This window comes from Carcharhinus amblyrhynchos, chromosome 7 (assembly GCF_965287045.1).
Source record: "Carcharhinus amblyrhynchos chromosome 7, sCarAmb.v2.hapA, whole genome shotgun sequence".
NCBI lineage: Eukaryota > Metazoa > Chordata > Chondrichthyes > Carcharhiniformes > Carcharhinidae > Carcharhinus > Carcharhinus amblyrhynchos.
Window position 1 is genome coordinate 54,836,537 of NC_137330.1, and position 16,286 is coordinate 54,852,822.

Here is a 16,286-nt window from a genome sequence, read left to right on the forward strand (position 1 = left end):
ATAACTATTACTCGATCACAAGTTGAAAAGAAACTCAAAATCCTTCCCTCACCTTCCCAAAGCTGCAAACTTTGCGGTGCCACTGAAGGCCAAATGACTAAGCTGTTGGCTTCGTAGAGGGGGTTCAGGTACTTCTCCAGTTCTTTTGGTCTATTTATCCATGACCATAGAGATACTGTTTTCTGCTGAAGCTTTAGTTTTCGCCTAGAATGCAAGACAAATAACCTTCAATTCCCTTTCTTTAGGAAAGATCAAATCAAGCTACCATTAACTAATTTACTTAACAGAGCTTCACTATGTTGAAAATACAAACTCAAAATCTTATTCCACTTAGTAGTTCTCTCAGAGCATTCCTGCTCACAAGTCTAATTGAATACAGTACTATGTCACATTAGATACCCCAAATGGTTCTCTGCTAAAGCCTCTTTATATCACCATTATCAATTTTCATGATTATATGGCTAGAATTGAGGTGAATAGGATTCTCTGTACTTAAACATAAAAGGAGTTTGCACTGCATTTTTTGTTAATAAAAATATCCAAATCTGAAGAGTAGATTTATGTTCAACATTTAGTGCTTGTCCCCAAATTCCTTTGGCAGTGAGCAATTCTTGAATTGCAGCAGTCTGCTCGTTTAAGTATACCAACAAGAAAACTAGGTATGGAGCTTCAGAATTTTGACCTGGCGACTGTGAAGAATCAGCAATTTATTTCCAAGTCAGAATGCTGAGAGACTGAGGAAAACTTGCAGGCGGTGATGCTCACAAGCATCTGTTCTTGCTTTTTCAGATAGTCGAGCTCACGAGTTTAGAAAGAGCCGTGGTGTGTTGTAGCAGAGCAATGCATTTTCATACCCTTGTGCACAGGTGGAGGAGTGTATGAATACTTAAGGTGATGGACGGCGTGCCAATCTGGAATGAACGTGTGTCCTGGAAGGTGTTGCATTTGCCGAGCACTGTGTGAATTGTAGTTACCCAGACACTGAAAAGTATTCCATCATCTATCTTACTTTGGTCTTGTGGCCCAGCTCCTGGAAGTAAGTTACTTGGTGCAGAACAGGCAATCTCTGATTTGATTTTATAGCCACAGTATTTAGAAGGTTGTTCGTGTCAAGTTTCAATTAATGACACCCCAGGATGGCGATGGTGGGGAATTCAATGATGGTAAAGGGTAGTGCTTAAATTCATTCCAGGTGTCTGCTGCTTGCCACTTGCACTGTTGCATGAACGTTACTTGCCGCTTGTCAGCCAAAGACTGGAGTTTGTCTAGATCTTGGCACAGTGGACAGCACTGCTGTCTCACTGGAGATGATGATTCCACAAATATCCCCATTCTCAATAGTGGGGGGGCCCATCATATTGGTGCAAAAGACTGAAGCATTTACAAGCATCTTCAGCCAGAAGTGCCAAGTGGATGATTCATCTCATTCTTTGGAGGTCCGCAGTATCACAGATGCCAGGCTACAGCAAATTTGATTCACTCTACTTGAAATAAATATCAAGAAATAGCTGATGGCACTGGATAGTGCAAAGATTACAGGCTCTGACAGAAGTACTGAAGCCCAGTGCGACAGAACTTGCCATGTCCCTAGTTAAGTTGTTCCAGTACAGCCACAACACTGGCATCTACCTGGCAATGAAAAAATGGTCATGATGTGGAGATGCTGGCATTGGACCGGGGTAAACATAATGAGAAGTCTCACGACACCAGGTTAAAGTCCAACGGGTTTATTTGGTGACAAACGCCACTAGCTTTTGGAGCGCTGCTCCTTTGTCAGGCCGGATCATCAACACAGATGCATCATCTCACATGAGAACATCATCCACCAGATACATGGTGCAAACTCTTGCAACTCGGCCAATGTTGTCTACCTGATACGCTGCCGGAAAGGATGCGCCGAGGCATGGTACATTGGGGAGACCATGCAGACGCTATGACAATGGATGAATGAACACTGCTCGACATTCACCAGGCAAGACTGTTCTCTTCCTGTTGGGGAACACTTCAGTGGTCACGGGCATTCGGTCTCTGATCTTCAGGTAAGCGTTCTCCAAAGCAGCCTTCACAACACACGACAGTGCAGAGTCGCTGAGCAGAGACTGATAGCCAAGTGCCACACACGAAGATGGCCTCAACCAGGATCTTGGGTTCATGTCACACTATCTGTAACCCCCATGACTTGCCTGGACTTGCAACATCTCATTAACTGTCCTGTCTGGAGACAATACACATCTCGAACCTGTGCTTAACGCTTTCTCCATTCACACTGTCTGTACCTTTAAGTCTTGATTAGCTGTAAAGACTCATATTCCAATCGCTATTCATGTAAATTGAGTTTGTGTCTTTATATGCTCTGTTTGTGATCAGAACTCCCACTCACCTGACAAAGGAACAGTGCTCCGAGAGCCAGTGGCGTTTGCTACCAAATTAACCTGTTGGACTTTAACCTAGTGTTGAGAGACTTCTTATAATGAAAAAAATGGCCCAGGTATGTCCCATACACAAAAAGCAGGACCAATTATTGCACATCACTGATGACTCGATCAGTAAAGTGACTGAAGGAACTGTGCCACCAAGTAGAATTTGCTTAGTAAAAGCCAGCTCACTGATGCTCAATTTGAGTTCTGCCAAGGCCACTCAGCTCCTGATGTCTTTACAGCCTTGGTTCAAACGTACAAAAGAGCTGAATGCCAGAGGCAAGGTTAAAGTGAGTGTCCTTGACATCAAGGCAGCGTTTAATAGAGTACAACATCAAGGAAACCTAACAAAACCAGAGTTAATAGAAATCAGGGGGAAAACCCTCGCTAGGACTATCTGGCACAAAGGAAAGTGGTTTTATTCGTTGGCGATCAATCATCTTAGTTCCATGGACATTACTGCAGGATTTTCTCAAGGAGTATTCGAGGCCCAGCCATCTTCAGCTGTTTCATCAGTAACTTTCCCTCTATCATAAGTTCAGAAGTGGAGATATTGACTGACGACAGCACAACATTCAGTATCATTCACAATTGCTTAGATACTGAAGCAGTCCATGTCCAAATGCAACAAGACCTAGACATTACCCAGGCATGTGCTGATGGACAGTAAGTAATATTTGTGCCACATCCGTGCCAGGCAATAACCATCCCCAACAAGAGAGAATCTAACCATTGCCCCATAACATTGAGTGGCATTACTAGCACCGAAGTCCCCACTATCAACGCCCGGGGCGGGCAGGGATTACCATTGATGAGAAACTGAATTGGCCACATAAACACCACGATTACAAGAGCATATCGGAATGTATGAATCCTACGGTAAGTTACTCACACCCAAAAGATGTGCTGGTTAGGTGGATTGGCCATGTTAAATTGCCCCTTAGTATCCAAAGTTGTGCAGACTACAGGGATTGGCAGGGTACAAGTGTGGAGTCACAGGTATAGGCCTGGGTCAAGATGATCTGTGGGAGAGTTGGTGTGGATTTGATGGGCTGCTCCTGCACTGTGGAGATTCTGTAACTCCACGGCCCATCTACCATCCACAAGTCAAAATTCAGGATTCTGATTAAATAAAGTAGGTTTACACTCAACTCTCATCTTGCGTGGGCAGGTGCAGCTGTAACAACACTGAGAAGCTTGACACCATCTAGGACAAATCAGCCTGTTCAATTGGCACCCAATCCACAAACATTCACTCCCTCCACCACGGATGCACAGCGGCAGCATCCACAAGACGCTCAGCAAGAAACTACCAACATTGCTCAGATAATACCGTCCAAACTCTCGACTGCTATCAACTAGAAAGACATGTCTCCTCCCCCCACCAAAACAAAATGCTGGAATTCCTTCTCTAACAACATTGTGGGTGTATCCAAACCACATGTACTGCAACAGTTCAAGAAGGCAGCTCACCACCTTCTCAAGGGAAATTAGGGGTGGGCAATAAATGCCTAGCCAGTGAGATCTATATCCCAAAGATGAAGAAATAAAACATTCTTGCTATGTGCAGTCCAGGATGACTTCTTATTCTGGGAATTGCAAATGGAACAAGCATCTGCTAACATCTCCACTTTTGACCTCATGATGCAGGGATGATTGTTGGTAAAGCAGCTGAACATGGTTGAGGCACAACCATCTTCCTTTGCATTAGGTATAACTCCAGCCCTTAGACTTTTCTTCGATTCCCACTAACCTGAAATTTACTTAGGCTCCTGGACGTCACACCTGGTCACATTCTGCCTTAATGTGAAGGACAGTTAGTAGATGTACCTCAAGTTCAGCTCTTAGACCAAGGATGTCAAAAGATCTGAAGTCAATTGGCCAGGGCAAAATCCAAGCCGAATATTTGTGAGCAGGTTACTAGTGAATAAGTGTTGCTTGATAGCACTGTCAGTGGTGCCTGCCACCACTTTTCTGATGACTGAGAATATTAGGCAGTAAATTGACTAGACTACATTTGACCCTTTTGTGGATAGGACATTCCTGGGGAATATCATACTTGGCACTAGTATCGTAGTTGCACTGGAACAGCTTGGCTAAAACGACAGCTAGCTTTGGAGCACAGTTTGTGAGCATTTAAAATGCAAAACAAGTTAGACAAAGTGTGAAACAATTCAGAATAAAGCTTCCACTGCCCTTTTCAAAAACTTGCTTCACTTGAAGCTCGATAACATTTGCAAGTGCACCACTTACCCTTGAGCTTAATTCAATACAACCATTCAAGTAATATATTACATAAACACAAGATTAGAAAAAGGTCATGGAGTTTTACCTACTGAAGTCCTAGGAAAATAAACATGGCATAAAGGTTATACATAAAGAATTCTGGAAGAGGAGTTGTACCTAATACATTGGTGGATTGTCAATTAAAATAGTTGCTTGCTGTGCAATTTTTTTATAAAATAATTTTATTTCACGATACTGCACGAGATCTGAAAAAATTCAAGAGAAATTCTGAGACCAGACAGGCCCTCATGAAAGAGTCACTTATTGTGAGACTTTAAAATTGTAAGTAAATAGCTCCCCCTGATGGAGGCAGATAACCACTTTCATCCCTTGTGATAAATTTCACTTTTTCGCAACAGGCTCAAGGGGACTAAATGGCCTCTTCCAAATGTTCAAAAAGGTAACATAACCCAGGACAGCAATAACAACGCACTAAAACTGAAGCTTTCATCAAAGACCTCTTTCCCTCACAAAACAGATGTTTCATTATTCAAACTCGGTGTCTCTGATATACCCTTTTACTGAACAAGTGTCGGTAAACAAAAAGGCCGCTGAGCGAGCTTGTAACAATTCAGAATTTGAAGGTTCCAAAAGTGAAGTCAATTATTCAATGCTACTGCTCCTAACTTATTTCGACTTAGCAGCCATGTCACAGAGACTGCATCTATCAATAAATCACATTTATAATGCTCAAAAGACAACAGAATTTTTACAAAAGCATTCTTAACTTCTTTCAGAAATTCAAAACTGACTTTCTGCTCTCAAAGACTGTGGCACAAGGGAAACAAAAAGAATATGTTGCTGCATCAATGTTGATTCCCAAAAATCAACAAAAATTCCTTCTACCAACAATGACATAGGCAACATTACCAACCTTTCATTTTCATTGTTGCCCAAGAAGGTTCCAAACTGGGAAGCGTAAGCATGTTCAAACAACACAATTAGGAACTGCTCATTAAATTCAAAAGAGCACGGGAACTGGCGCTGGATTTGCCAGCAGCAATCCAGAAAGAGAAGAAACGTAGGGGCTTCATTCTTCTGTTTAAAATTGGAATAGGCTGACTGAGCACATCGCTGCTGGAACGGATGACCAGCCTGGAACAAATAAACAAATGTGAATACAAGTTTCCCAAGAGAAGAATAGGAGACAGGGGTAAACAATGAAAACCTGTCCACGTGGGAAGTCATGATGTGGTGCCCATTTAAATGGCTAATTGAAATTATACTCAAAAATATGCAGAATTCTATTAGTTTAATGATTAATAACCATAATAAGAGTGCCTTGCAGAGAGTTCTCAAATCATCTAATTTCAACGCCTTTAATATACATGAAGATGCTCTGCAGAACTGGAAAGATCTAGCTAAAGGAAACTTAATCCACTTGCACTGTTGTATCGGGGTATTCAGAATACTGATACAATAAGTGTTTTGTAGCAAAGAAATATAGACCTGCTTGTACTCCCCACCCCCAAAACCAGCAACATGGAGTAAAATTATGCAATGTTACATTTCTGCTATAACCTATTCGTCTTCAGGCAAATTATTAGCACTTAGGCCCCTTCCTTCTGGGAAAGTGTGACAAAAATACACTAATAATTTATTCCATTACTTATAATCTAACCATCAGTGGAAATGATATAACTGAAAATTAACTCATTTGTTCTGGTCAACTTCTGCAAATTAAGATAATTTCAGTCTGCAGATAATCATCCAAATAACATCTATCCAGTTTCAAGCACTTACCTGCAACCATTCACGCTCAATCAAGGCCTCAAAACCATTAATTGTTCTGGACTGTGGATCTAGAATAATGTGGGCAAGAGAAGTGACTTGTAAAGTGGAGTCAATCCCTTCGCTGCCATGAACCAGCACAGATGCACCTTCCCTGAAACGGGGGCAATAGTACGAACATAGTCAATACACATTTGGAAAGGATATAGTTTATATACCTTGGTATACTTTCCAATACTTGAAGCAGAGGCAAGTTGAATATCATAGACCCATTTTCAATGCTCCCCAAAAAACACATTATTTACTATGGGTGGTATAAAACACAAGTCTAATTCTGAGAGAGGCAATGGGACCTGACAATCAAGTTGTAGCAGTTCACTTTTCTTGTCACACAGCAGAGACCAAAATACAACAAATTTAGAGAACAATATATTGTAGCATTTTATACACCAAATAGATCACGAATTACAAATGAGGATATTGAGCGGACTGGAGCAGAGCATGTTCTCTTGTTTCTGTCTTTTTTTACCCCATGCTCTGTTTCAACATCAGTGCAAATGCCAGGCTTCAGTCAGATTTGTTCAAGCAATGGTATTTATGTGATTTACGTTACTGGACCTTATAAATTCACTTGCCTTCTTTTTCTATCCCTTCACCACTAATAATTCCAATGTTCAGTCTTCTCACGGAGGACATCTTCCATCGTGCTATTCACTCTACATGACATCAAGAAATGGCTGAAGGCATTGGATACTGCAAAGGCTGTGGGCAACACTGACAATATTCTGGCAATACTGCTGATGAATTGTGCTGCAGGACATGTTCCACCCCCAGCCAACTGCCCCAGTACAGCTACAACATTAGCATATGCCCGACAGCTACAACCCCACATGTGACTGAGTGTGCATCAAGGACCTTCAGCAAAACTGGAGCTAATGGGAATTAGAGGGACAACTCTGCTGGTTGGAGACATATCTAGCACAAAGATGATTATGGAGATTGGAGAGCAATCATCTCAGCTCCAGGATATCACTGCAGGAGTTCCTCAGCGTAATGTCTAAGGCCCAAACATCTTCAACTGCTTCATCAATGGCCCTCCTTGCATCACATGGTCAAAAGTGGGAATGTCCACGAATGACTGCACAATGTTCAGCACCATTCATGACTCCTCAGATACTCGAGCAGTCCGTGTCCAAATGTAGCAAGAACCGGACAATATCCAGAAGAGACTCTAACCATCAACCTTTGACATTCAATGATATTATCACCCCCTGAATTCTCCAGTATCAACATCCTGGACCAGAAACTGAACTAGCTGTATGGCTATTAGAGTAGGTCAAAGGCTAGGAATTCTGCAACGACCAACTTACCCCCAACTCCCCAAAACTTGCCCACAATCTACAAGGTGAAAGTGTGATGGAATACTCGCCCCTTGCCTAGGTGATGCAGCTTCAACGGCACTCAATAAGCTTGATATCATCTAGGACAAAGTAGTCTTGATTGGCATCCCATTGACAAACAGAAACTTCCTCCACCACCAATGAAGAATAGCAGCAGTGTGTAATATCTACAAGAGGCAATGCAGGCACTCAGCAAGGTTCCTCAGGCATCACCTTCCAAATCCATGATCATTACCATCTAGGACAAGGTCAGTAGATATATGGGAACACCACCACTTGCAAGGTTTCCTCCAAGCCATAACCATCCCAGCTTGGAACTATAATTGCCATTCCTTCATTGTAGGGACAAAACCTTGAAACTTCCTTCCAACCAGTAATGTGACTGTACCTGCACCACATGGACTGCAGCCAATTAAGGCAACTCATGACCAAAAGCAATTAGGGATGGGCAACACCACAAGAGCAAAATACTGCACATGCTGGAAACGGGAGATAAAAAGATAAAATGTGAGAAATCCTCTGGTCAGGCAGAATTTGTGAAGAAAGTAACAGAGCTAATGTTTCCGATTGATACCCTTTCATCAGAGCTTAAATTAACGACCTGAAATGTTAACTCCGTTCTTAGCTTCATGGACACTCCTGACCTGCTGAGAAGTTCCAGCATTTTCTTATTAAGGATGGGCCAAAATTGATGACTCTCATCCCAGGAATAAACACTCCACACGTACATTTTGCCAATTTCCCCAATTTCTAGAACATCCTGGCTTGTTATGCCGTTCTTTGTCCTTTTCAACCTTGTGGTTTTAGAGTGATGGTTGACTGGACAGCTGAGTCACTAATAATTGGCTCAGTGAATAGTTAGTCATAAGCAATTGCAGCTGCTTATCCAGTTCAAAATTTAAATTAATCAGCAGCACTTCTCCAAAAATCACTTGTGTCTCTATACCTTTGGCTAACTTTTCTTCTCAAACAGGCAGGTTTAAGTGTCCTCCTAGCAACTGCATTTCCCAAAATCACATAGGTCACATCAGTGCAGGCAATTTAAAAAGAAACTTTCATGAAATATGAGCACCATGAAAAAGGCCTACATTTGTTACTCAATCTCAAGAAGCTGGAATGAGCCATCTCCTTGAACTGCTGCAGTCCGTTCTGGTGTTGGTACACACTTAAAGGAATTCTAGGATCTTCACCTAGCGACAATAAACCAACAGCAATAAAATTCCAAGTCAAGCAGTATGATACATACCAGTTAAGGGAATCAAAGGATTATTTGGTAACAAATCAACCTGTGACAAATTTAGAAAAACATGGTACAATTCCAAATAAAGTATGGCTTGTAACTTACTGGTTCCCCAGCTTTGGATCTGGAGGGGCACACAAAGATCTATTGGGGGATTCAGAAGTTCCACAGTAACCTCACCCAACTAAACATCCCACCCGTACACATTTCCAACAAACCCCTTAACCAAATCCCATCCACAGACCTGCTCAGATCCCATCCCACTCCACCCCCGTAACCTGACCCCACCCACAGACTAGCACGTTTCACCTCCCATCTTGGGCTGAAAACCTTCCTACCACTCACTGCATCTCTCCCGACCTCCCGCCTGCATCTTGCCCTCTCCCACCATCTGTCCTATCCCTCGCCAATGCCCCCAATTGCTCCAGCATCCCATCTCATCTCCTGCCGTCCATCTACAAACACCACACCCTTCGCAGCTGGGCCCGCACCTCTGCCATTCATCCCCTTCACCCCCCTCTCGTCTTGATTCCCATCCTCTCCTGTCACCGTTCCCTATCCCCACCATTATCAGTTCCCCCTTCTCCCCCTCAACTGCCCACTGTGCCAATGCCCCCTGCATCACCCCCCCCAGCCCCCTCTAACCTCATCCTCTCCCGCCATTATTTCCCCACCTCCCCCTGCATTCTGATCTCTCCCTGTGTTGCTTCCCCCTCTCAATGTCCCACCCTCACTTCTCCCCCACTTGGCACCCTGCCATTGTTCTCCACCCCGACCTCGGCAGTCCACCCTCTTCATCGTCCACACCCCGTTGACCCTCTTGCTACCATTGCCGTTTCTCCCCAACCCCACCACCCCCTTAGTGTCCTGATCGTCTTGCCGTCATTCCCAGCCTTTCTTCCCACTGTCCCAACTCCCACCAACCTCCCCCACTCTCTCCTGCTATCATCACTACTTCCCCCCAACCCCTCAGTGTCTCAATCCACTTGCTGTCATCTCCTCTCTCTCTTTCTTCCCCCCAGCCCCCATTTTCCCATCATCTCCTGCCATCCCTACTCTCTCATCCCCCAGCGTCCCCCTACCTCTTCCCCATCTCCTCCCCAGCCGGAGTCAGGAAGGATGGGCAAAACAGGTTCTTTAGACACTCAGTGCAAATAAGTTGGTACTGAGTTGCAATCCACTGTGATTAGCACTGTCTCCAGTGCAAAAATAAATCATTTTCTGCTAGTAAAGGATGAGTTAAATCAACTGACACAGTCTCAAACTAATTTTAGCAAATGTACTGTTTACAGGCACAGGGTGCATGCAACTGAGGCCCACAATGATGTGTTCTTCTGAATGACATATTATTGGAAAACTGGAACTTGACTTGTTTGTGGAGGCACCCTAAGTCAGCTTGACTTGTTAAAATTATAATAATTTCTGTTATCAGTACGTAAAAGCACGCATACTGATGATGAGAACGAGGAGGAAATAAAGCAATTGCTACAGTTGAATGGTTAGACAAAGTCACATCACTCAAGCGTTCCATTATACTTCACATAAGTATAGTTGATAGTTATTTACTTTGTTTTCAATTGAAGGATCAGTAGCCACACAGATCAGGTGAGTAGTCAAAAGAGGTAACACTAAAGAGCTGTTGTGATCTGAAAACCATATTCAATGGGAACATTCAAAAGAGAATTGGGTAAATGCTTGAAGGGAAAATATTTGTATGGCTATGGTAAAAGAGCAGGGAAGTGGTATGAACTGGGCAGCTCTACGGGAGAGCAGAGTCTGGCATAGTGCTGAATGAACACAGAACAGGGTCAATTATTTTATACAAGTTCTTACCTGTCCACACACTGTGCAGCCAGACACGCAGTGGTCAATATTTCTTTAACATGAGTCAGCCAGCTGGAAGCTTCCAATTTGCTGAGCCATCTATCCATGTTATGGGATTGATCATTGGATGCTTCAACCAGTTTAATTAAACTTTCCTGAAGAATATGGTACCTGGTTTGTAAAAAAAATACATGTTTCTTATTCATAGGAAGAGGCATTTTTAAAAGGTCCATATCATCAAGGTACTTTGACTCAACTGCTGAATCCTGAAAAAACTAAATTAATTCTCTATTAGTAAGTGATAGAATTAAAAGATCAAACTTCCTGCTGTCAGAAATTTATCAGAATGGAATAGTTACAAAATCTGACAATGTGTCCCCATATTCCAAATAAAGTAAGTGAAGTTTATTGTGCTCACTGTCATAAAGGGTGAAGCAGACAACCACCTTTGGTATCTACAATTAGTAAAATATGAAAATCAGGAACTTGCTGTCAAGAGATATCCTGCTCCTCTGGAGTGCATTGCTACTCTTTGCCAATGGACTCAGCATTGAAATAACTCAACACTATTCAATTGCTGCACTTGCCTAAGATTCCCCACTAATAACCGTTAAAAACTTTATCTGATGCATTCAGGAGTGAGTAAGTTACTATTTTGCACCCCACCAGCTTGAAAAATGATAATTAGCTATGATCAAGCCCTCTGGCCCTGAAAACGTAACTTCATAAATGTAGAATCTGATTACCCCAAAAAAAGTGGGAATTTCTTAACACACGATTCTCTCCCCCACCCCAACTTTTCTGTTGCTCTCCCTTCATTTCATTTGTATTTCCCAAACTTTATTTTACTTTCTATGTAGGATTCAACCCAATGCATATTTCCTGCATTATATTTTATAGATATCCCATAGGGTTCATTAAGGCCTGTAAACATGCATAGGAATTATGACTATCATTGCCTTGTGCTCATTGTTTCTGATGCAGGCAGCCTGCATGTAGTGTGCTTTTAAGTGGTTGAAAGCCTGAGCAAGGGCTACAAAAGAGATAGCCTATGTTCAAGCCAACTTTTGTCTGGAGCCAATACTGAAAGTCTTTTCAGGAGTGATTTTGACTTCAGGAAAGACACATGACAACAGAGGTCTCAAGGATCAAAGACTACAGCATGCCCATACATAAACTTGCTTCTCACATCCTACCTCCTCCTAAACCTACAATCACACGAACGACATAGCAGGCTGAAGGGACCAGTGAAGAGGTGATTTAAAAAAAGGTTTAGTGACATTCTCTCTAGCACAAGGCCAAAAGTAGGGCTATTTGCAGGTAATTGCAGTGCTCAATACCATTGGTAACTCCTCAGATACTGAAATAGTTCATGTCTACATGTAGGAAAAGCTAAGCAATCTTCAATCTTGGGTTTGCAAAGCAGCAATTAACATTTACCTCACCCAAGTGCCAGGCAATGATCATCCCCAATAAAAAAAACTAACCATCTCCCCATGATGTTCAATTTCTTGCTATCACTGAATCCCCCACAATCAACATTCTGCAATTATCACTGACTAGAAGCTGAACTGGATTAGCCATATAAACGCTCTGGGTACAAGAACAGGTCAGAGGCCAAGAAGTTCTGTAATTCACCTAACTCCCCAAAGTTTGTACTTTGTCCACAAGGTACAATCCTTTCTCACCTAGCCTGAGTCAAGAAGGGCTGTGTTGCATGTTCCTGAGAGTCAAATCCAGCACTGCACAATCGGATGCAAGGAGTCTAACTCTTTTTTTAAAAAATCTACCAAGCTGCTGCGAATCAGCTAAATTTAAAAGGTCCAGCCAATATCAAGCCAGAGGGAAAATAGGGATCAAAGGGGACATTTCCTGGAAATGGAACCCATAATACCCCTGGGGAAGGTCAGTACAATAATTACCCAGAACCACAAATACTTTTAATTGTAAAGTTAATTTATTAGTCACAAGCAAAGCTTACATTAACATTACAACAAAATTACTGTGAAATTGCCCTAGTCGCTACAGCCTGGCGCCTGTTTGAGTTAATGCACCTAACCAGCATGCCTTTCAGAATGTGGGAGGAAACTGGAGCAGCTGGAGAAAACCCACACAGACATGGGGAGAACATACAAACTCCACACAGACCCAAGCTGGGAATCGAACCCAAGGTCCCTGGTGCTGTGAAACAGCAGTGCTAACCACCATGCTACTATACTGCCCCATGTGATATCTGTTGTTAACATCAGAATTGTCTGAGGTTGAGATTTAAAATGCATTTTTGGAAGGTTCCCAGCGCAGGGAATCTACCCCACCTGAAGCTCAGAAATTAAGGGCCATGAAAACTTTGTGGACAGCGATCAGCAAAGCTGATTGACTAAAGCTTCCTTTGCAACTGACAGCAAAATCAGGACCATTCAATTTTGGAATTTTTCCTCAAAACATATTTTAGATAAATATATGGTTACACAGTGCCAGTTTCACAAGATCCATGGTACAGGGTTCTGAGCTTCTAGTACAGGTAATCTTATCTGAATTGCCACTTTGTGCAAGTTTAAGCCCCACATGTTTTAGCGTGAAGACATGTTTCATCAAGTATCTCATCTGACACAATGCTCTCTACAAATAATTTGTGACATCAGTAGGCAGAGCAAGGAAGAATGAGACCCTTTAGCCAATCACATCTCGAAGTTTTTGCACCTTTATTTTCAGTATTATAGGTTCCATTTCGGGCAATCAACATGGCACAATTTTTCAAACAGGCAATAACACAATGCAAGGTTGGAAGCAGTTCCTAACATCCACAACAGTAAGGTTACAGCACCATTGAAGCAAGTCATCAGAGCTAAATGCAAGACACAAAAGAATAGTAATAAAATATTTTCCACATGATTGTAGTTCCAACAACACTCAGAAAACTAGATACCATTCAAGAATATGCAGCCACTTGATTGACACTCTACTCTCCACCACCACAGCATAGCTGCATAAAGATGCTCTGCAACAACTTGCTATGGTTTCTTTGGCAGCGCCACCAAACTAGTGATTTGAACCACCTCGGAATAGCAAGCCCATGAGAATACCATCACCTTCAAACACACTTCGATGTCACAAGCCATCCTGATGTGGAAATAAAATTGCACAGAGTACCTTGATCACATGGACCTCAGTGGTTCAAAAAGGTGGCGTACAAAATGGATAATAAATGCTGATTTTCCAATATTAAATGGTCATGTCCCATTTAAGGCTATGTAGGATTGACAGAAACTATTTTCCTGGTTGAAGAATGAAGAACGAAGGGGCAAGTAAGAGCCAGACCAATCAGGAGTAAAATTAAGCAGCATGTACTGGGTCACAGATCTAACTGAAGGACCGAACAGGCTCAAGGGGCAAAATAACTTGCATCATTTTGTTCCCTGAATGAAATGAATGAACAAATGTCAAGTTTTCCCATTAGCCCAAGTTTTAGCTTTTTCACAGAATGATGGAACTTTAGGTGCTTCCGTTAATGATTGAGATTACTGGCATCCAAATCTAATTACATTATCAATGACTAATTCATCCTCTAATTTATATAATTATTTTCACTTTGTCTGAAAACTTTTAATAATAGATAAATCACTGCATGCATTTAAAAAAACTTTCAAAAGCAAGCCTTCCATAGTGCAATTGTAGCACAAATGCACTTTTGGAAAAAGGGCCAAAACATTTCCAGTCGAGATTGCAACATTTAAGTACACTGTGACCTCTACAGACTGAGATGTTTGGGAACAAGTCACTTCTGGATTTCGTAATTTTCTAGACTATGGATAGAATGACATTAGAATGCCTAACCATGAGTAAGCGAACTGGAAAACAATGCAGACATTAAGATTTACGTGATAAAACAAAGCAGTAACAAAACGTTCTACTTAACAAATATTGCATCTTTCATGTTCCCATTCCCAAAATATTTTACAAAAATGTTGCCAATGACAGCAGTGAAACAGGTGATTCTACTCAAGCAACTGGTGTTTCCAAACAATAGATCTCTGGACTGTTGTTGGCCAAAGGGCATACACGCATACATGCGAGGGCTGCTCTTGCATGTTGCTTCAAGAGTTGCCTAGTGCTTCATGTCGTTAGTGTACGCTTAAACTGGACCAACTGACGGGCAACACGACAGCTCAGTGACTATCACTGTTTGCTATGCAGATACATGGACCTGGGTTGGATCTCCAACTTGGGTCAGTGTCTGTGGGAGTTTGCACATTCTCCCCGTGCTTGCATGGGTTTTCTCCGGGTGCTCCGGTTTCCTCCCACACCCCAAAAACATGCTTTTAGGCTGACTGGTGTTAACAAATTGTCCCTAAATTAGACCTCCCTCAATCTGACACACGTTATTCTCTAAATTTGCACACCTTTATTGTGGAGTCCAAGAGGCGTAGGCAAAAATCATAGGTAGGAGGAGGATTGGAATGAGGTGCTCACTGAATGTTAAAATGGCAGCGTGGGCTTGTTGGGCCGAAGGGCCTGTTTCCTGTGCTGTGTTGTTCTTTGGAGGGGTTACACTGTATTCAATTCACACAAGACTGACCTTATGCAAGCTGATCACGGCCACCCAAGTAACTCATTCAAGATGATAATTCCACAAGCGTCTCAAAATATAAATCCTACAAATGGATCCCCTGCCAGGAGTTCTCCCCAAATCAATATGCTAAGCTCCAAGAGAGTTGAACATTGCTGTATTCCCAACACAGTGCACCAAAGGGACATTTCATACTATTGTATCATTAATATAGCCTCAAGCTGGTATACATGTATAACGGAAACACATTCTAAATGGCAAAATCATTTCAGTGCACTATCAATAATTCGATCAAATGTACAGCATTATTAATGATAACAGTGGGATTAAGTTTCAAAGTCTTCAAATACAAATCAGGAAAAAATGCATCAATTCTTGGAATCTTCATTTTCAGATACGCAATAGCTAGTTTAGGCCAGTGGAGCATTCCACTAGCACTCCTCCTACTGCAGCTCCATCAACTGACCATCATACATCCCTGTCTGCTCAAAGACAAAGCAGCTTGGTGTCAGAACATATGACTGCATGTAAATTTCGCAGTTGCGCAAAAGCAAAAAACAAAATCAAATAAATAATCAGCTAGTGTTTGACTTGCACAATAATTTAAAGTGCCTTGAAAGTACGTACCCAAAATCTTCCAGGTTTTTTTTTCAGAATCTAGAAACTGAATGTGATTATTAGAAACGGATTTTTTTTCCTTCCTGGAATTCAAGTTGCTGGCAAGAAAACACCATTGAAATATCTTGGCCTTTTGGCTAAGATCAAGTGTAGTATTGACGTGCTGTGCTTGCTGAGGTCATTAGGTTACATTTTAGCTTCAT

General features: G+C 42.0%; 1 protein-coding gene across 1 annotated transcript in view; it reads right to left on the reverse strand.

Annotated features, from left to right (window-relative positions):
• The window catches only part of mtmr9 (myotubularin related protein 9), a 68,637-nt gene that overhangs the window by 18,818 nt on the left and 33,533 nt on the right, over positions 1-16,286 (reverse strand). Inside the window, exons 6-9 of the mRNA XM_080192343.1 lie at positions 10,908-11,069; positions 6,447-6,588; positions 5,578-5,798; positions 53-204 (exon numbers count right to left, since the gene is read on the reverse strand). Coding sequence (XP_080048469.1) covers positions 53-204; positions 5,578-5,798; positions 6,447-6,588; positions 10,908-11,069 — 677 coding nt within the window. The remainder of the gene's footprint in view (positions 1-52; positions 205-5,577; positions 5,799-6,446; positions 6,589-10,907; positions 11,070-16,286) is intronic.